The sequence below is a fragment of the Microtus pennsylvanicus genome, chromosome 9, assembly GCF_037038515.1.
Source record: "Microtus pennsylvanicus isolate mMicPen1 chromosome 9, mMicPen1.hap1, whole genome shotgun sequence".
In the NCBI taxonomy this organism is placed as follows: Eukaryota; Metazoa; Chordata; class Mammalia; order Rodentia; family Cricetidae; genus Microtus; species Microtus pennsylvanicus.
The window spans coordinates 49,956,037-49,978,933 of NC_134587.1; the positions used below are offsets into that span (position 1 = coordinate 49,956,037).

Genomic DNA, 22,897 nt, shown 5'->3' on the forward strand with positions numbered 1-22,897 from the left:
ATTAGTAGTTTTATAAGCTACACAGACCTCACCATACACTAAGCACAATGCTGCAATAAAAACTGAATAAAGTCTTTACAGTTCAAAAATAAGGCAACTATGTTCAATTTAATCTAGATACAGGTACTTTATTTACAAATATTTAGATAATAGCATTTTGTTACATCGAACGAAGAGTACAGCAGTCTGAATAAATCCTTCTGTCACAAAAACAAGACCCACTGTAACTGAGAGTCAGGGCATTGCACCTACACAAGTCGAAGTCGTCTTTAGTTTGATTGCTACCTTGTACCCCGATGGGTGATTTGTTTTGTTTTTGTAAATATATACACACACCAGCAGGTCATGGTCCCTGGGCAAATCCCTTGTGATGCAACAGTGTAAGCAAATGGATCGCTCTAAGTCTTTAACAGAATATACCAATCTACTCCAGGAATCCTTTAAGTTAAACAAAGACAAAAGGAGAATCCACAAATAAACCAAATCCTATTTTCTGCACATTCCAGTTTTGGCTTTTATTTAACATTGACTATACAAAACTCTGGAACTACCACGTTTATAATCCAGAAAGATGTACTTTTTCATTAGTGTCTGGTAAAGAGGGATTTAAAATGTGAATTTTAAACACAGCATTGAGCTGATAGCATTATATAATGTGCCTAGGCTTCCCTGTGAGCACTTCCAATGACCTCTTGAATCCCAGCCACTTTCAACTCTAGAAACCAACCACGAAGAATTGAGTAAAACAGATGCCTTCTAAAGGTTTCTCTTACAAGGTGTTCTTTTTGTGGCCGACTACCCAGTGCAAAGTAGTAACTTTATGTCAGCATACACATTTAGAAACACTTTTCCTTTTACTAAACAACTTACACTAGCAGGACATAAAATAGCCCCTCATCCTATGAACACAAGTGATAGCATTAAATTATTTCACCTTAGTGTTAAAAATGCACAATTTAAAATCCCTTAACAGCAGACCTGTGGTTCCGGTTAGCTGGTCCAGAAGTTGACCATTCCAAGATAAAAGTATAAAACCTTAAAATGTGCAATATTAAACCCAGCCTTCTTCCTTTTTCTATACAGTAAGGCAAGAATGCAGCCTGTAACAAAATGTTTACAAAAAGAAAAGCAGGTCAGCACATTGTTGATTTCACAAGAACAGTTAAGAAAATCAGCAGGTAAGCCACAGTGCAAAGATGGAATCGAATCCGCTAGTGTTTCTGCTGATGCCAGGAGCTCTTTCCAGCATTATGTCTGTCCCCAAACACTGCCAGCACCAAGGTGGAGCCAGTATTACTTGTGAAACTGAAGTCGTGTCTTATTTCCTTGTGTGAGATGGAAGAGAGTAACATGGTCACATATAGGTCACACTGTACAAACTGGTATTTTATACTGTTCCAATGCCAGTAATCAATTTATTTTCTTCATTAAAATAATATACACAGAAGATATTGTTAGTTAGGTTCCTTCAAATTTTATACATATTTACGTTCTGTTAAAGAGAAAAGGATAAAATGGTGTAAAAAAAAAAGATAAAGCTATTAATTAAGCACAAGAAAAGATAAATGAGTATTTTTCCCTGTGCAAGGCTAAGACAGAAGCAAACCGCATCAAGAAAAATGCCACCCCTACAACAGGGAATTTATCCAACAAAAACAAAAGCAGTTACAGACTCCCTTTTCTCTGCCATTGGAAGTCATTTCACAGCAATGAACTTTCTGGCTACAACAGACATACTTTAACAGTTTAAAGATGGGAAAAAGCTGAAGAGATCAAATTTAAACCGTACAGTGAGACAAAGCCTTGCCAAAAGGGAAGGTAAAAATCGAGTCCCGCATCAGTGCTCAGTTTAAATCATATTGGTGACAAACCTATCACGAGGACAATCAAAGGGGGAAAGTCTAGATTTACCATGCAGGAGAGATTTATTACTCTACTTGCCTTTGAGAACCTGATTACAACTAGTTGTTTAGCAGTTTAGTATTGTTAAACTGTTTTTACAAGAGTTGTTTTTTTCTTTTTTTAATTAAACCCAGTAAGATGTACAGAAGACAAGGAGGCAGTAAAAAGTACTGCTTCCAACAGACAGATGTGAAAGGTCAAATGAGGGCCAGAGCAAAGAGGTCACTAGCAGCCACAGCCTTCTCTCTGGGGTTGGGGTTCACTGGTTAGCCGTCCTCCCTGTGGGGCTGAGGGTTTGTGTTGTACACCAGACTCGGCAGCATTCAGATCCAGGCTTCCATCCTGAATATTCTGATAGATTTTCTTGGCAGCCTCAAGAAAAGCATCTTCTACATTCTCTCCCCTAAGAGACAATCAACAACTTTATTCACAACCTACAGCTTTCTAGAAAACGTAAGACATTTACACTGACCTTCTGCTAACCTTTAGTGAACCGCCATGATGTCTTCCACTTAAGCCACTGTCATCTAATAAGAGATTACCAAAAACTGAGCTAAGAGAACAATGTGGGAAATGGCTTTGGTAGCGAGCATACAACACAGTACTGAGCTATTTCTAAGTTGGGTTTGCACACTGAATCTTCTACTCAGCAGTGCTATGCTAGCATATTACATGATGACTGAGATAGCCACTCTCATGAGAGCAGAACCTAAAGTTTCTCCAAATATACTGAGAGGATTCCAGGTTTCCATCGTTTTGTGATTTTTATCATGTGATTTAAGCATGACACAGTCATGCTTAGCCATGTTCACACATGAGTTCTCTTGGGATTAACAGCAGAAGTAAATAAACACAAACAGGTTGGTCTGCCCTTGCCTGGTGTGATACCAGAGAACTATGACTGGGAGTGCTGAGATCAATGCTGGGACTCCAAGGATGATCAGAAATATTCACTGTACCTCATTAGCACTGAGTATGTCCTTGAATCATTCCTTAAGGTGATCACAAGTGCTGTGTAAACACGTTGGTCAACCTTGGTTGTGAAAGTCAAACACTTGTGAAATGTAAGCATAATTTCATTTATTAACCCGGGTTATCACCGGGCACAATAAGCTACAACCTTGAAGGAACAGAACTTCGCATTCTCTTGCAATGTGAAACAGAAGCGTCTGCTGCTGTCCTTCCTGACACGGAATGCACACACCTTCACTGCAGTGTAATTCACGTGCATGTCTGCCATCCACTTAAAAAGCACACGGTTCTACTCAGAACCCACATGTAACTGAAAACATCATCTACATTTCAGCCATACTTACGTTTTTGCACTTGCTTCAAGGAACAATAAGCCTAAAAATAAAATTCAGACTATAATTAGGCCATTGCAGACTGCCAAGAGCATTCTTCAGTCACACCTGACAAGGCCCCCCCCGACAGTCCCCCGCTACAGTACTTAGGAAGGAACATGCATCTGAGCGACAGGGCAGATCTGTGCCTGTCATTCAGTAGCTGCACTACTACTAACATGCATCATAGAAACACTTTATTTCCTCACTGAGAGTACTGAACAGTCCACATTAAAAAAAGAAGAAAAGAAACTATCCAATAACTTGCATGATCAAAATCACCTTTCCTTTAATACTTTCCCAATGATGAATGCTGTCTTAAACCCACCGTTTTCTTCGGCAAACTGTTTGGCTTCTTCATAGGTAACATCTCTCTGTGCTTCCAAATCTGCTTTATTTCCTATGAGAATTATTACCTAAATTGTGAACAGAAGAAAAGACACCTTAGAAAAAAATAACCATTAAAATTCTCAAATACAGAAGTCCTGACAGGAGAAAAAGGAGCCCTAAGTACCCATAAAGGTTTGCACTAGGAAAGACTCTGGCAGCAAATCAGGCCAGGGTTTGACAACCTGCTGTAAAGACATAAACTCTATTTTCAGGTTTGTGGTCCCCATACAGCTTTTGTTGAATATTGTCTTTATTGTTGTTACAGACCCCTTATAGAAAAGTAAACCACTCAAAAACAAGTTATTAAGTGACTGTGGCCCACAACCAGTTTGTTCCCTAGTCTAGGCCAAAGAATATTAGTAAAAATGCCCTAGAATTAAGTACATAAGAGCGGTAAACATCAATATCCCCTGGAGAAGGTGTGTGGCTTTCAGAGTCTCAAAAGATTCTGGGACCCTAAGGAAGCTTAAAACCACTAGTTCAGTTCCTTCAGGGTCACAGTAATTATCTTCCACTAAATGCAGTTAAGGCAAAGAGTTAGCAAAAAGAGCATTAGAACCCTAAAAGAATGCAAACTGTGACCTGGAAACAAAACTCTGTCCTTGCTGACACTATCCTGGGAGAGGTATAGACTTCTAGCAACTGATCACCAATGTTTGTGTCTGTCTGTGGAAGAGGCAGGAGATGGGGTACATATGCAACAGGCTCAAATCCTTGGTCAAATATCACACCTCTATTGTCTACTTTGGAGTCACCAACACAAGTAAAATTATGTCAAAGTTAGAGACAAAAAAGGTAGCCTTGGGAAACAAAGGGGTTTGGGTCTTTATTTCAGGGAAAAAAAAGGAAAGACGCCAGCCCTCGTTTAACTCTCTGCCCCTTCCAATCAGATACAAATATGTTAGGAATCAATGATTTCAACAAAAAGGTGCTTCCCAACATTTTTTCTGCATAAAATTAGTGCTTGGCTCTTTGTTACACTTTCAATTTTTCTTGAGTATCATTTCCATACAAGTTAACTTGTTCAATAAAGAACATTCATCAAAGAGCCAGTGACCACTGAGAATGGAAAATAATGCTCATATATAGTTCATAGTCACCAAACAACAAAATAATGACACTTTAAAAATAGTTAATTAAAATAAATCAAATCTAGACGGGCGGCAGTGGCGCACACCATTTAATCCCAGTACTTGGGAGGCAGAGGTAGGTGGATCTTAGTCAGTTCAAAGCTAATCTGGTGTATAAAGTGAGTTCCAGGACAGCCAGACAGCCAGGACTGTTACACAGAGAAACCGAGGGGGGGGGGGTCATTAAGGCCAGGTGGTGGTGGTGCATGCCTTTAATCGGGAGGCAGAGGCAGGTGGATCTCTGTTAGTTTGAGGCCAGCCTGGTCTACAAGAGCTAGTTCCAGGACAGGCTCCATAGCTACAGAGAAACCCTGCGGGGGGGGGGGGGGGGGGGGTAAGAAAGGTATTCAAATCAAGAAATGCTGCCTTCTAGCCTAAGGAGTGTGGGCAGAGCACTGACCTAGCAGGCAGAGTTCTGGCTTTAATCCCCAGCACTCTACCCCACCACCACCCTCCTCAGTAAGTGGTTTTTTTTCCTCTTTCCCAACTACACATCAACCTGTAGATTTTGCTGTCCACCTTGAGAGCCTATAGTCTGCTAACAACAGAGAGCACAAAAAACACTAACAACCAAAACAAGAAATACACAATTTCTACATAAAAACCAAAGGGCTTCAAAACACATTTTCTTCTTCTGAAGAGATGGTTAGATTTTAAAGGGTGTAAAGTGAAACATGGCTCACTAAATTTCCATGGACCCTCTACAATGAATTTTTAACATTTTACTTGGGGGAAAATAGACTTGGCAAAATATAATCACGAGGTATGATACCTTTACTGGTATTCTTCAAGGGCTACAACTTAGGGAGCCACAGTATACTTGCAAAATCAGAAAACTAACACTGGTGCAGTTACAGCCCTTAGACACCAGTTTTTCAAACTCTCGTGTATTGTGGCCGTGTCTATGCGTGGTTCTGTGTGTGAAATGCTAACACAGTTACAGTTTGTGTCAGCATAATCAGGGCACAGAAGTATCACATCATCACAAACAAACTGCTCTGCACTCTTTCTCCCGTAATCATCCGCCTACCCCATCACTAACAAACCCCTGCCACCATTAATTTGTTCTCCATCTATCTAAGATGCTGTCATTTTGAAATATGTCAATGTACATAAAGGTTTACATATTCTAAGACTTTTTAAATTCAGCCAAAACCTAGAAAGATTCATTAGAGCAGATGCTGTTATCACAAACCCTTCCTCCGTGTGGTTGAGTAGGACTTACAGTGTAAATGCATCAAACTGTCTTTGCTATTCACCTGTGTGTAGGCAGCTGGACTGTTTTCGGGTTTTAGTTATCAAGAAAAACGCTGCACATGTATCCACAGGTGTGTACACACAGCAACACGCGTTTAGAAGGAATGGAAATGAAAGCCCTAGGTCCACACTAGCTAGCTGCACTCTTACCACTCATCTACATCGTTACTGGCCCAGCCTTTGTCAGATGCAGGAGGTAGAGAGCTAAGTGAGAGGGAACCCTCGGACCCGGCCGGTTTCTCCACAAGGTCCTGCCCATCCTGCTCACTGGCACTGCACCACTCACTGCATTTCTAGTTCATCTTTCAGGTGCTTTTATGGTTTTTCTGTAAACCTGAAGGTTCTCTCTCTACTAGACAATAACCCTTTCTGGACCAGAGGGAAAAAAGTATCTTTGTAGGCTATGGGAGCTGTCCTTTAACTTCTATCTTCTCAGTCTGACTAAGAAGTTAATAATCAGCCAGGCGGTGGTGGCGCACACCTTTGATCCCAGCACTTGGGAGGCAGAGACAGGCGGATCTCTGTGAGTTCGAGGCAACCATGGTCTACAAGGTGTGTGAAATAATTAACTTTAAATTGACATTCTATTCAGATAATTATGAGATTTACACACAATATAAAAATAAGAGAGCCCTTGCTCACTTTTGCCTAGTTTCCTCCAACAGTAATTCTTTACAAACTTAATCCAGATGTTTTTTTAAAATATAATTTCAGATTATAAGATCTCCACCTAGATCACTACCTCATTCACAACTTTTACTTATTTATTTTTTTAGATCCAACCATAACAAGTATAATAAAATGAAAAACCTGAATACAACTAAAACTGAAAAAAATAAAGTTTTCATCAATCACCTTAAGAATAAAATAAAGACACCTGGGGCTGGGGACATAGCTTCATGGTAGAGAATCTGCCTAGCATACATGAGGCCTGGATCTCTAGCGCCAAAGAAAATGTGAATTAATGAATGAATGGTGTCTTTTTCATAGTACCCAAATAAAATCTCACCATTAAAGGGCTTGCCTGTTTGGGTTAACTGATTTTAGATTTCTTATAGAGTAAGGTGTTGACTTACAGTGTTTGGATTGGTGAGATTCCTTGCGTCTGTCAACCAGCTGCTTAAGTGGTTATATGTACTTCTTCTGCAAAAATTAAAATTAGAATGTGTTGACTTCTACATACAATTGCCATTTATACAGAAAAAAGAAGACAGCCAGATATGATGTGTCACACACATGCAATTCCAGCAATTAAAAGGCAGGGACAAGGCAGAAGTGACCTGAGTTTGAGGCCATCATGGCCATAAATGAATTCCAGGTCAGCTTGTACTACAGTGAGACCTTGTCTCAAAAAAGACGCAAGCAAACAAGCTCATGTCAATGTATACATACATATACAGACTAATTGGAAGATCCCAACTACATGTATTTCTACCTTGACCAGATGGTTACTCCAAAGGACGCTATATAACAGAACCAACATGACTCTCAAAAATCTAGTCAAACTTTGTTTTGCATTTTGAAACAAGGTCGTACTGTGTATGTAGTCCAAGCCATATTCCTTCTCCTATAAAACCAACTTTCTCTCAGTCTTCCCATGGTTACAGGTGTGTGCCATCATACCTCGCTACAAACTCAATATTTTTAAATAGCTCGATGTCCAACAATACTAATGATATCAGAAGTATTTAAAAAGCATATACATAAACAGACTGATATACACGTAAGGAACATAAAAAAATTCAGAATCAAGATTTGCAATCAAGACACATTCCTTGAAATCATTCAGGTTTTCAATCATAAAATGGAGAAAAATACCAAAATGTCTAGCTAATAATATACTCATGGGAAAAATTTCTGCATCTACCTTCAAATTAAAATTTTCATGCAGAAATAAGACAGTCATTCTAAATTAGTCATACTAAATTAATTCATCTTTCCTATACTGTTCTTTTCCTTTCTTTTTTCAGAGAATGTTTCCTAGGCTGGCTTCCAACTTGTGATCCTCCGGCCTCTACTTCCTAAATGCTAGAAGTATAGGCATGTGGCACCATGCCCTGTCTACTAATCTGGAGTAAGCTAATACACAGACCAAAAAAAAAAAGTTTCTGTAGAAATTGAAGACCTCAGCTACCAGAAAGTTAGTTTGCATTTTCTATCTCTTATTTACAGCAGTTAGAGCATCTGCAGATTCAGACTGCAACATTCTTCCACTTCATCTGAGCAAGTTTAAAAAGCATGCTGTCAGCCAGGCGGTGGTGGCACACATCTTTAATACCAGCAGGTTAAAGGAAAGCAGAGGCAGGCAGATCTTTTGAGTTTGAGGCCAGCCTGGTCTACAGAGAGAGTTCCAGAACAGCCAGGGCAACACAGAGAAACCCTGACTCAAAAAAAAAAATTTAAAAAATAAAATTAAAAAAAAAATAAAAAGCACCGTGTCATCTGCGCTAGTTCAGCTCACCCTAACACAGAAAATAAATCCAAACACAGAACAGCTCTGGGTTAGGATGGCTTGGCATTCTACTTCTTGACTTCAAAATACATTCACCTAGGTATTAACATATTAACTGCACCGTGACTGTTTGGCAAAACAACTAACAGGATAAAAAAACAATAAAATGCCTTATAACAATTACAGTAAATGAAAAAAACAATTACAGTAAATGCCAAAAATAAAAGGTATAATTAAAGCAAGAACTTCTAAGTTGCAAATGTCAAGGATTAATACAAAAAATTGGTGGAAAATAGTGTCATGACTCTACCACCAACCTAAGACTATGAACGGTCTAGTTACCTACAAACCTAACACCTAAAAATTTACTTTTTCAGTAAATTATATTGAGATACAATGAATCGCCATAAACCCTTTAAAAATACAATTTACTTTTAGTATCACCACTATCAAATTCTAGAACATTCACTGGACCCCAAAAGAGAAACATTGTGCCTAATAATTGCCTATGCCCTTGCAATCTTCTTACTGCCTAATCTAGATAAACACACAGAATCACATGTAGCCTTTTACACTTACATATAGCATGTATGTATGTCAGTCATCCTTTCTACAGCTCAGAAAAGTTCACTGTGTGGATATGCCACCTGCTGTGTATCATCCATTCCTTTACCTGAAGGACATTTCTGCTGTTTCCATATGGAGTGCTTTTTGATCACTTGAATACATATAAATTTTACCATAGTATTACTATGTTTAAAAAATGTTTTCAAAGCAAAAAAAATTGTACTTTAAGCATACATCATCATATTTAAGTATATTGAAAATGTATGGAATGTTAAATGTAAGTCCTCAGGAATGCAGTCATAGTTCATAAATAAGGCAGTTCTATACAACAGCCAGGTTCTTAAAGTCTCCCCACAAGACCAGATTGATCATGTTACCAACTGCCCAGTACAGGGGGGGGACTTAGGCTTGTTTTACTGTTTGCTGAGAACTGACTGAGGCTTTCTGTACTATTATCACAACCAGTCCCCATCAATATTCTAAGGCAGTATTTTCTAGAGTGTGTCAAAGTCAACAGAGTTACACAACAAGGGATCTTTTACAGTAAAGGTCTCAGAGTCCTCTTATGCTCAGGTATTCTCTGGCTCTTCAAGATGAAATGGCATAGAACGTTCTCCCAGGCAGATCTCCAGCTGTCAGTTGGTCCCACTCACTTGTCTCTACTTCCTTAGATGGGCTCTTCCTAGAGGTGCTTTGGACTGGCACTGTGCATCACCGTGAAAGTTCATTTTTAACTTACAGCAGACAACTGTTCAGGTCTAGTTAAGTGGCAGTTTGCTACATGCTCCAAAGTCAAACCTTTGTATTCCTGTTTTGTGACTTCATGTTGAATGCTCTGAGTTTCCAGATATAGCCATGTTGTCATGAATTGAATCCTGATGCAGTGTTTTAAGTCACTTCAATACATGGTAGAAAAATGAATTAAGTAAATGAGTAAATATTATGTATAAACCACCACCTAAATGTCAAAAAGTCACATATATCAAAAAAACAAAAAAAGAATCTCTTTTTGGCCTACAGATGGAAACAGGATCTGTTTCAGTCTACATGCTTCCACAACAAAACTAAGTACTTCACTCCTCACTTGGCCTCTCTGCAGATGGTGTCAATTTGTTGTTGTTGTTGTTGTTGTTGTTTTTCGAGACAGGGTTTCTCTGTGTTAACAGTCCTGGCTGTCCTGGAACTCACCTGTAGACCAGGGTAGCCTTGAACTCAGAGATCTGCCTGCCTCTACCTCCCAAGTGCTAAGATTAAAGTGTGCACCATCACTGCCCAGCTAGATGCTGTCAATTTTAACACAGAGACTGACTACAGCAATCCCTTATGCTGGCTCATCTCCTCTTAAGTTAGTTATATAAAGCCACCTTTCTGCAAGCAACTGGTGCTGCTTCTCAAGACTGTGCTCTTCTTGATCCCCCATTACCCATGGTCTTTCTTTAACCGACTTCAGGTGAAGAAAATCAGCATATTATTTAAGTTTTTCACAGCTTTAGAGGAGAATCCATAAAACCCAAATAAACTATTTACAGTCATCCAATTACAAACTAAAGAAGGCCTAAATCAGTAAAAAAGAAAGTGCACTGCCCAAAGCAGAGGTCTACTCCCTAGTCTGACACCATCATACCTGGTGATGTCATACACCATGAGTGCACCCGCAGCTCCTCTATAGTAGCTCCGTGTGACAGCTCGGAACCGCTCCTGTCCTGCTGTATCCCAAATCTGCAGTTTGATTTTTTGGCCACTAACTTCAATTATTCTTGTACCAAACTCAACACCAATTGTGTGAGGGCAGTCAGCCATAACTGTTGAAGAAAAGAAACAAATTTCAGAAAACTTTTCTGGTAAGAAGCACAAAAAGGCCATAATCTCAATCTCATCAGTTATAACACATGGCCTCTTTCTCTACCACAAGATAAAAATTGTACTCTAAATCTTAACCAGTCACAAAAACAGAAAGAATTCTATAAGTATTCCAAAACTACTAATTATAGTGGATAAATGACGCATACAGTGCAAAAAGAAAATGTTTCTTAAGATAATAATTTTGGCAGTAGGGAACTGGAGCCATGTCACGGTGGTTAAGAACATTTGCTGTCCTGTCAGAGGACCAGAGCCTAGCTCCCTGCATGACACTAAACAATTCACAACTGCTTATAACTTCCAGCTCCAAGGGATCCAATACCCTCTTTGGGTCTCTGTGGGTACCAGCCCACTTATGGCATGCACATACATGCATGAATGTGCATACATGCACATAAATAAAAAGTTTAAAAGATACATTTTAAGTAAAAGTATTAAAAAAGGTTATTTAAATTTTACATTTGACACATTTTTAAAAACTAATTCTACATTTATACTATCAAGAAATCCAAACAGCCTGCCATGGTTTGCACATCTTTAATCCCAGCACTCAGAAGGCAGAGTTAGGCAGAGCTCAATTAGTTTAAGGACAGCTTGGTCTATTTTTATTTATAAAATAAATTTATAAAACATAGTTTATTCCAGGCCAGTAAGAGAAGAGCAAAACAGTGAGACCCCGTCTTTTTAAATATATACATATACATGAAAGAAAGATCAAAGTGAGTCTAATCATACATTTAACAAAAACCACCATACAAACATGCTGGTAATAATACTCCATTTTATCTGTACCCATTAAAAAAAATTATGGCACCTGGGGCCAGATATATGGCTCAGCAGTTCAAAGTTCGAAGTGTCTTGTAAACAAACCAAGTTTGGTTCTCAGCAGCCACATCAGGATGGCTCACAACCACCTGTGACTCACCCCAGCTCCAGGGGATCTGCTGTCTCTGCCCTCCAAGGGCACTTTCACATGCACAGCCCCCCCTCTTAAAAATAAATCTTTAAAATCAAACTTTAGAGAAAAAGTCATGGCTCTTTAAAAACGCAAGAGTAAATATAGAGACAGGTTATAATCAAATGCATTAAATACACTGAAAATGGTGCTTTTTCTGGTGTAGAGAATGTAACAATAGAGTAAGCTCTCATCTTTTTACCTTTCATATTGAACTTACATTTTTTTTCTGTAAATTGGTGAAGCAAGCAAGATTTTCCTACTCCCATATCCCCTGTTTAAAAAAAGAAAATGTTTCAGGCGGCAATTCTGTTTCTCAGTTTTTACTCTTATGATCATATGCAGTGATGGCTGCACTGCACATACCTCACATATCACAGATCTGACCACTAGGAACACATGCATCTCACTCCTTTAGAATGAAGTAAAGGCAAACTGACTATCCTAATTTTTAGGATAGAATTTGATTGCAAATACTGTTTAGTAAATAGCTAACGAGCTATACATGGCTTGTGACAAAAGAATTACTGTAATGGGACTTTTTTAGTTTCAACTGCTTCCAGGTGGGGACCAAGTGTACTTGTTGGGCTATACAAATGAACTATCCCAAGGGCAAGCAAAAATAAATAACTAAATGTTGGAAGTCTGGCTCATTATTCTGTTTTACTGCTAGATTACAGTAGATGCCATCTTATAAAGCTACACAGACTTGACATCAAAGCAAAAGACATGGGCTTTCTTTATATTTACGGTTTGTTTTGTTCTCAGCAGCCGGGGCAGGTCTATAGGAGCTCTACCCCAAGTGCACCTGGGCTTTCACCTGATGCTAAACATTCATGGACAGACAGTGTTAAGACAATGTGGGCAAAGTCTTGACACTTAAGAGAAAACAAAAATATTCTAATTATATATACACATACAACCAATTTTGGAATTCAAGGGGACTTGAAAATTTTTATGCTACTGGGGTATTTCAGCACTAGTGGGAAATTAATTACATCCCCAACACTACCAAGTCTGGAGGTAGCCCTGAAGAACAATCACTATCATTTCACTAGTGCCCAAAGAGAGACTAGAGAAGTATACAGGGCCACGATGTAAAAGGTGTATTTATCCTCATCAAAAAGCTTTAGTTCTGGCCGGGCGGTGGTGGCGCACGCCTTTAATCCCAGCACTTGGGAGGCAGAGGCAGGCGGATCTCTGTGAGTTCGAGACCAGCCTGGTCTACAGAGCTAGTTCCAGGACAGGTTCCAAAACCAGAGAAACCCTGTCTCAAAAAAAAATCAAAAAAAAAAAATAAAAGCTTTAGTTCTGAAGTCAGAAAATCATGTACCTTCAGCAGCAGTATGTTTAAGTACTGGTGTATAAATGTGTTAACTTTCTTTAAAGGACAAGCATACACGTTTTAAAAACTTACCAATAATAATATACTTAAAGATGTAAGAGTAGTTGTATGGTGCAGTTGCCATGGTGGCACTAAAAACAAAAAAAAAACTATGTTACTTCAGAAAAAAAGTACACACACATTATCTAAACGCATCACTGCTACCCTTTCAAAAGGCAAAATACATTGCAAATATATATTCATACCCACATCTCAAACATATCACACATATTAAGAAGCCACATTGACAACACAAATAAAATTTTTATTTAAGTCAGTAAAATTTCCTAAGTGATCGAAAATTCTCTTGAATAAATGTTACTTAAATATTCTTATATTATCCACAAAAATATAAAAAAACTATGTTCCAAAACACTCCAAAATTTCATTTTAGGAAATCCAAAAACAAGTATTATTCTGGAAATTTTTTTAAAGAAAAGAATCTCTACAAATTTAAGTCAAACAGTTCCTTCTCTAAGGTCTAATTTTTCTTGTTACCTGATAAAATAAGCTACAGTATCAAAAGTAACCACTAGCATAAACACAAAATAACTTCCATCCTCTATTTTACATCAGTACTTAGCAAAGAATCTAAAGTGTATAAAGAAAGAACAAGCATGCAATTCAAATCAAATTGATGTCAAAATTAGACTGAATCACTTGAAATTGCTGTTCCTATAGACTTTTTAAAAGAAGCACAATTATTATTGGCAATTTCACATAACTCAACTCAATACAGTATTCAATTATTAAAAGCATATAAAGTGTCTTCTGTATACCATTCTAGTAGTTGAGAAAGGTTATAAAGCTACACTCACTGTTATGAAATGCAAAAGCTTATATATTAAGCATATATTAAGATACTTTCAAAGATCATAGCCTACTCCTTAGTCCTCAGGTATACTCAGCCTAAAAACTTTTCATTTCTTTCTTACTTGTAATAACCTTTAATCTCACAGGCACAATGGCATGCATGTTAGGCCCAGCTGTTACTCAGGAGACTGAAGGATTATTTGAATCCAGGCTTTTGAGTTCAGTCTGGACAATAAAGAAACCTATGTCTCAAGAACAAAAGTCTTCCCAAATAATTCACGTAAGTGCCTTAATATATCTAATACTGTGCTAGGTTCTAGAGAAACACATTCTAATACTGATAATAGCATCTAATAAAATTTCTTCCCAGTTTTCAGATAAGGAAAGACAAAAATCATACATACCAAGGCAAAACATTTGCTTTTCAGTGTTTTAGTGAATATTTTGTTGTAACTTTACGTTATATTTCAAATAAAATTTCAACATAATCAAATTAAACCTACAAAAAAAACATCTGCAATAGGTGAATAATCAAGGAAAAGAAATCCTTAAATGCAGAAAATTAAGGAACACTCACATAATGCATGGTGGTCTCACTTTGCTGTACAGACAACACTCAACACAAGTCCATGCCTTGCTCCCACTACACCCAGCATGTTGCGACACATTATAGTCAGTCCTGTACATCATAGAAAACTCCCTTAACCAGTTCTTCCAGGAGTTTTTCTAGTTAGATTAGCTGGGAGCCGAAACACGAACTTCTACCTCGTTTCTAGATGCTACTGGCACTCAAACTTGGCCTTAACCGGGGTGGTGGCGCACGCCTTTAATCCCAGCACTCAGGAAGCAGAGGCAGGGGGATCTCTGAGTTTGAGGACAGCTTGGTCTACATAATGAGTTCCAGGACAGCTGGGCCTATGCAGAGAGACCCTGTCTCAAATGGAGGGAGGGAGGGAGGGAGGGAGGGAGGGAGGGAGGGAGGGAGGGAGATAGATAGATAGACAGACAGACAGACAGACAGACAGACAGACAGACAGACAGACAGACAATATAAAAATTACAGAGTTTGTGCTGTATCTTAGTGTTGAAAGCAGGCTTAGCATGCACAAGGCTCTGGCTTCAGGCCCCCAACACACAACGCCCAAGAATTGCGGCTTTTAAACAGTCCCAAAGTCAACTAACTTCAAGAGTTCTAGGAGCAATCATGAAATTATAACTCAATTCTATTTGGGCAATTTGTGTACATGTTAGTTGTCACACATAGCATTCTCTAAATATCAACTGAAATGATGAGTTTTGAGAGTGTTTTTAAATAATAAACATAATATAGTAGTTTTCCAAATAAATAATCACTATTTCAGGATGAACACCAAAGCTTTGTTTCCACTTATGCACATTAATTTTTCGACTCAAGTTTCTTTTACAAATCCATATAAAAACCCTAAAAAGAGAAACAGGGAAACAGCGCTGGGGACGTAGCTCAACTGGCAGAGTGTCTGACGAGCATGTACCAAGAGCCACCTTCACACATAAACAAAACCCAGTGTGGTACAGGCCTATAATCCAGCACTGAGAAGGTGAAGATCACCCTTAGCTACATAATGAGCTTGAGGGATAGCCTGAGCTACATGAGACACTGTCTCAAAAAACAAAATAAATAATAACCAAAAAAAGAAAACAAACACTCACAAAATTTATTCTGTAGACAAATGTAAAAAACTTCTTATTCAAAAATAAGAAACTGGTAAACTTTAAATAACCGCACAGCTGAATCAAACTATGTACTTACAGTGGAGTCACCACTGCTCTGACAAAGGCTTTCTCAACCTCACTTCTTAAACATAAAGCATGAGACTGATCAAGTGAACAAAATATTTTTGCCTAGCTTTGAAAAGGGGGGGGGAGGGAATCCCTGTTATGTAAGGGCAAATTTGCTTTAAAAGCTCAAAGGTCAAAAAAAAGGCAGAGGGAATGAGGATGTGAGCAAGAAATGTTGTCCCAGTTCACACTGATAGCACAGTCCACTCAACGGACAATTTCCACTGATTTAAAAAAAGGAGCTTGGCAATATTCTATAACTTGTATCATTAAAATGCATTTTCTTCCCATTCTATTTTTGTGAAACATGGTCTCGTTATTCACCCAGACTTGCCTAGGAATCACTGTCATGCATTTATAATTCTCCTGCCTCAGCCTTCTGAGTACTGTGACTACAAGAAATGCCACCTTTTGTTTCATTTTTTAATAAAAATTGTTTGGATAAAGTTGGCATTAAGATCTCCTTTGATGCCTTTGCTTAAAAAAAAAGAGAATGATGCATTTCCGACAACAAACACCACTAAGCACACAACGAACAATCTGTAAACTGAGAACACAACTGCCACAGTTTCCACTTATGGGGCACTGAATAAACACCAAGCAATACTCTAACAGTGACTTCATCTTTACTGCTGTCCTTAGAAGACAGCTACGAGTATCCTCATTTTACAAATGAGGAAATGATCTCAAGAAGAAAGTAGTATGTCTAGCTCAGGCAGTTTGGGACAAGTCTATAACTGCATTCAGCACTATTAGTAAAAGAAATTTCCTTTTAAAAACAGCACCACCCTGCCTCTTCCAGGTGATTATGTACCAGGAAGCATGACTCTTTAAGGTACAGACCTTTCATTCCTTCGCTTCTAATGTAACACTCTAAATAAGAAATATTAAATAAGTACATCTGGAGTATGCACAGATTTAAGAAACTACAACTACAGATAATTAGTAATATTGATTTACTATTTATCTACTGTTAACAATAAGGGACATTTGGTAATAAAGCATACAATAATCTGTTACTTTTTCCTATACTAATTCTTCCCACAACTCTGTAAAGCTATTATTATTTTCTTGCAGAAATTGAAGAACCTGAGCTTTGGAGAAATTCACTCTTTTGGCCAATGTTCTAAAGTTAGTAAATGGCAGACCTAGAACTTGAGCCCAGAGGCATAACTCCAAAGACCATGATGTTCTCTATCTAACTAACTTATTGAAGACATGCAAAGGTGAACACAAAACTGTCCTTGACTATCAAAAGAAATCTTCACAAAATGTCCCATAAACACTGATAATTGTACTATGTAATCAAGTGACCACTTTTAAATATTAAGCATGATTAATACTGCTTTAACAAAGTACCTCTCAATTTTTATCTCAACATGAAACATACCTATATCAAGGAGATATGCAAGCTTCATTTAAAGATAGAATATATTGCCAGGTGGTGGTGGTGAACACCTTTAATACCAGCACTTGGGACACAAAGGCAAGTGGATATCTGTGAGTTCAAGGCCAGCTTCACCTAAAAGTAAGTTCCAGGACAGCCAGGACTACAAAGAAACCTTGTCTTGAGTGAAGAAAGAAAGAAAGAAAGAAAGAAAGAAAGAAAGAAAGAAAGAAGGGAGGGAGGGAGGGAGGGAGGGAGGGAGGGAGGGAGGGAGGGAGGGAGGGAGGGAAATGGAATATACCAGTTCATAAAACATGCAACATAGGTGGGTTGGAGTAGCACACACCTTTAATCCGAGCACTTGGGAAGCATAGGCAGGTGGATCTGAGTTCAAGGCCAGCCTGGGCTACACACACACACACACACACACACACACACACACACACACACACACACACGCACACGCACAGAGAGAGAGAGAGACAGAGACAGAGACAGTTCCAGGACAGTCAAGGCTACACAGAGAAACCCTATCTTGAAAAACCAACAAACACACATGCACCATGTTCTTTTCACTTAATAAAATCATATATATTCCTGAGTCAATACAATTACAGCTAAAAGATTACTAAACATATATTACATGCTAATCACTGTTGTGCCAAACAGAATCCGATCCCTTCCTAAGATAATATAAATGACTAATTTTTTAAATTTATCTTATGGATATGAACATTTTGCCTGCATGTGTAGTATGTGCACCACCCAAATGTCTGGTGGGCACAGAGGTCAAGGAAGGTGTCAGATCTCTCAAAACTGGAGTTATGGATGGTTATGAGCTACAATGTGGGTGCTGGGACTGGAGCCTGGGTCATCTGCAAGAGCAGCAAGGGCTTTTACCCACTGAGACATCTCTCTCCAGCTCCCAATGACTAGTTTTAAAGGTATTGGTACAGACCTCAGAGTAAAAATCAAAGCACCCAAGAGCAACAGGCATTTTCTCAGGCTTCTATTTTAACTCCTTATGTGTTTGTTTATACACTGTCATTCACTGGTCTATGACTTTTGTAGTCTATTCCTCAGAACACTATACAATCTTTACAACAGTAAGGGAAAAGCAACCCACTAATTTTTTTTTCTTTTTTGATTTTTATTGAGCTCTACATCTTTCTCTGTTCCCTTCTTCCCTCCCCTTGAACCTTCTCCCAAGGTCCCCATGCTCCCAATTTACTCAGGAGATCTTGTCTTTTTCTACTTCCCATGTAGATTAGATCCATGTATGTCTCTTTTAGAGTCTCATTGTTGTCTAGGTTCTCTGGATTGTGATTTGTAAGCTGATTTCCTTTGCTTTATGTTTAAAAACCACCTATTAGTGAGTACATGTGATAATTGTCTTTCTGGGTGTAGGTTACCTCACTCAATTGATGTTTTCTAGCTCCATCCATTTGCCTGCAAATTTCAAGGTGTCATCGTTTTTTTCTGCTGTGTAGTACTCCATTGTGTAAATGTACCACATTTTCCTTATCCATTCTTCAGCTGAGGGGCATTTAGGTTGCTTCCAGGTTCTGGCTATGACAAACAATGCTGCTATGAACATAGTTGAGCACATGTCCTTGTAGCACGGTTGAGCATCCTTTGGATACATACCCAAAGGGGGTGTTGCTGCAACCCACTAAATTCTGCTGGTGATCTAAAGTCTTTCTTAGTATCACTCTTTGGTGTTAGGTTTTTATTCGTACATTTTGTTACTGGAGACAAGACTACTTTTATGATTCCAACACCAACAATATGAAAACACCTATTATCTACTAAGCACAAACCACTATTAAAGGTTTTCACAATGATCAAAAAACGGAAGTAACACTGTCTCTACATTCACAGAACTCAAGAATGGATGCCTTCTTGTTTAGAAGCCCTGAAGTGGAATGCTACTCAACTTATCACCCAGGCGGACATAAAACTTCCATAGTCAATCTAATAATTTAATCAAAAATGGTCAATTTCCTTTCCATAACAGTATTACAACCTCTGAAAACAACCTGTCCATTTCTGAGATCAACTTTCCACAAGTCATTTAAAGTTATACATTTGTATATTAATCTTCCCACTAATGATAGTATGCTATGAATAAGAAATAAGGTACTCCAATTCTGCACCCTCTTTTTTATAAAAGTACTTATCCATCTTTAAAAATATGAAACCTGCATTTGAAAGGACTGTTAAGAGTAAAAATGTTCCTGATAATACAGATGAGTTTGGGAGGAGCAGCACATAGCTAGAACAAGACTGTTCACCGCAGACACCGACTAATGGGTGATACGATAGTAATGCTCATTAAACTGATACCCAATATACTTCTTTATTTTGCAAACTTTAAGAAGTTTGAAATGTAGTATCTCTTATATATAATCTAGCATTATGGACAATAGATTATATATAATATAGTTTATCTCTTAATACTAATATTGTCCCTGCCACAGCTTTTTCCATAGTTGTTTGTTTTGTGTGTATGTGTATGCACATACGTGGCTGTCAGAGGATAACAAGCAGGAATTCATTCTCTTCTTCCACCACATGGGTTCCAGACTCCAACTCGGATTGTCAAGCTTGGCAGCAAGAGCCTTTACCTGCTGAGCCACCTTAATAGCTCCCCTCCCACATTGCTAACATTTTTAATGACACAAGCATCTTAATAGCTTAGTTTCAACATATCTTACATGTCTTACTAAGACTATGCAAATATAATACTTATAAAATTGGTTGCAAGAAATTTCCAAGCTCTTTTGCAAGGTCGAAGTTTACAAGTATAAAATTTAAGATAAAAAATAGAAAGCAGACTTTTTAAAAGAAAAATAGCCTAATTCCAAGAAATTTTCAATAGTTATTAGAATCTAAGGTTTTTTGTATCTTTACAACAAACTCACTTATTGAGTGCTTAATATAAACCAGCTACTTCATAAACAATCTCTAATCCTAAAAATTCATTTTACAAATAAGGAAACCAGGTCAAAAGTGATATACTGATGATTATATACTACTAAAAAGACAGGTAGGATTAAGCCCAGGGTCTATTCCAAAGTCATGCTCCTTTCATTCAACAGATATTAAACACCTATTATAAGCCTAGCAAAATCGGAGACACTGAGGCACTTCATGCCAAACAAGGTACTAAGAGCTTTCTTTAAAGCCTACTTAATCCTTGAAGTAATTCTGAAATGTGGGCACAATTATTCCCTTTATAAATAAGGACACTGAATCTGGGGGGTTAACCTACCTAGTTAGGGTCAATTAAGTAACCAGGATGCTATAGTTTGGGCATTTTACTTGGTCATGCCTGAGAGCAGGCAGGTTAAGGTTTTGGAGTGTAAATGCCTTGAATTCCTATTCTGGTACTGCCACTTCCTAGTTACAGCAATTCCCCAGAAAAACTGTTGAAAGCAGGGAAGCTGGATTACCCTGGGGTCAAACTTGTCCTTGATGATCACATTTACATAAAAGATAGTTAGAATGGAGTGCCAGAGCAGTCAACTTTCCAGAGTTTCTAACACTCTGCTGTGCAGCCACCAAGAACACAGAGCTTTCTTCACAAATAAAAGAGGAAATCCTACCACCTCTCCTCCAATGAGCATCTGCCAGGGGAGCAGCTGACATGGTAGATTTTGGGTGTTACCCGTTATCACCCAGTGCAAACAGAGGAAAAATGGAATTGAGTTGCCACTGCTCTGAAACGGTCACGTCGTGTATGTCCAACCGTCGCTGAACGTAGTGTAGTACAAAACACACCAGCCAGTGTGGGGAGGAGCCCGTTTGCGTGTGCTGTCATTACTCAGCTACAGGACAACTTCTAGCCTCAGTTCGTCCCCCGTCCCTTATTTTAAAAAAATGCGGAAAACTCTCAAAAAGCACTCGGAGCAAGGTACGCGTGAAGACACCTAAACCCGTGCCTGGCACACAGTGGCGTGCAAACTCTCGAAGCAGTCCCATGCCACCTTCTTTTCTCAAATGCTCAAGAGGCCCAAAACTTTTCTCCTTCGTTATTTCTCGATGCTGTGTAGGTTGTAAGGCGCGCGGGCTGCCCAGGGACTTTACAGGGACTCCCAGGACCTCGCCAACTGTCCCCGACCCTATCCCCGACCACAGATCGGCTGCGACAAGGACACGGCAGCCAGCGCGCGGTGCCGAAGCGCTGCCTTTTGTACGGAGGGGAAGATGTGGCCTGGGGTGGGACTGCCGCCACTGGGGCTCGTGGGTGGCAGGACGGTGACACGCGTGGGGAAACACTGCGGGCGGGGGCGGTGTGAAGCTGCGGGCAAAGGCGGCGAGGCCCGGGCCTGCGGCGGCCGCGGCCGCGTCCCGCAGGCCGGCAGATAAGGTGGGAACACACCCTCCCCGCACGCCTCGGAGCGGGACCGCAGCCCGGGAGCACGAGCCGGGCCGGGTGGCGCGGGCGACAGCTCGCCCCACAGAGCGCTGTCAGGCCGGCGCCCTCCGCCGCCCTACGGGCTGGCCGCGGCCCGCTGCGGGGCCTGTCCGGGGCGCCGCCCGCCCACCTCCCGGCTCCCCTCCGCCCCTCGGAAGGGCCGGGCCCGGGGGCCGGCGCCGGGCGGCCGCTGCGGAAGGCCTCGGTTACCTGGGGGGTTGCTGGTGGCTGGGCAGCTTTCCGGACGGGAGGGGGACGTCAGGACGAGGAAGCGGAGTGCGGACGCGGCGGGAGAGCGGCCGGGATCCGTCGGCCGAGACCCAGCAGGAAGGCGGGCTGGCCCGGGGTTGCAGACGCTCCGGCGGCAGGCGCGGTGGTGGCGGCGGCTGCTCCTGCGGCTCCCTCAGGATCCTCCTCGGGCTGGTCCAAGATGGCGGCGCTCCCTGCACAGGGTTTCCTGTCACCCTCGCAATGGGCCGGACCACAAAAGAAGGGGGGAGGATGCGCGCGCAGCCAGCGGAGCCCGGAAGAGGGTGGTGGAGCCCGACCTGGCGGCCACGCCCCTTCCTCGGCCCGCCCCTCCGGAGTCGGCCTGTCTCGGCCGAGGCCCGCCCCGCGGGCCCTCACGCCTGAAGGGGGCGGGGAAAGTGGTCTGCGCAAGCGCAGTCGCGTGCCCTCGCCTCCCGGGGAAGTTACTGCGCAGGTTTGCGTGTTGTTGTCTAAGGGGTTCCTAGGTCCAGAAATGTTGCGTTTGGAGACATAACTGTTTTTAATACCGTATCTGCTTCCCACTGGGCCGCTTCTATGTCCTGGCACCTGGGACACACACGTATTTCCTGCATTTATTCAACATTTACCTACCAATTCGAGACTTGTGAGAACAAGGCTGGCCAACACCCAAAGAAGCTTCTTGTGCTATCAGAGGCGAAACGGTGGCTCACATTGACCAACCCACTTATACTAATTAGGAGGTGGCCCTCCCTGCCTTGTGTTTCATCTTTGTCTCTCCTTACCTTGCTCTGTGGACACCTTCAACAGCAAGAGAGAAAGACATTTTCACTGCTTGGCCACTAGTCGCACCTTCCCCAGACACCTCAGTGAAAGTAATAGTTTTACTTTCTTGTTCGTAAGTCTTTTTCACCTGGTAGAACCTGAGTGCAGATTTGTTTATTTTACACTTATAGTTGATTTATATTTTACCCTATTCAATATATTGAAC

General features: G+C 40.3%; 1 protein-coding gene across 1 annotated transcript; it reads right to left on the minus strand.

The window, feature by feature from the left end:
- Positions 1–102: 102 nt before the first annotated feature.
- On the minus strand, positions 103–22,169 carry Rab14 (RAB14, member RAS oncogene family). Its single transcript, XM_075985996.1, has 8 exons — positions 21,889–22,169; positions 13,274–13,332; positions 12,077–12,130; positions 10,666–10,843; positions 7,099–7,165; positions 3,574–3,661; positions 3,219–3,249; positions 103–2,305 (listed from the first exon to the last, which is right to left on the minus strand). Exons 2-8 carry the CDS (start codon positions 13,323–13,325, stop codon positions 2,128–2,130), a joined length of 648 nt encoding a protein of 215 aa, XP_075842111.1. The 5' UTR covers positions 13,326–13,332; positions 21,889–22,169; the 3' UTR covers positions 103–2,127.
- Between the last annotated feature and the right edge of the window lie 728 nt (positions 22,170–22,897).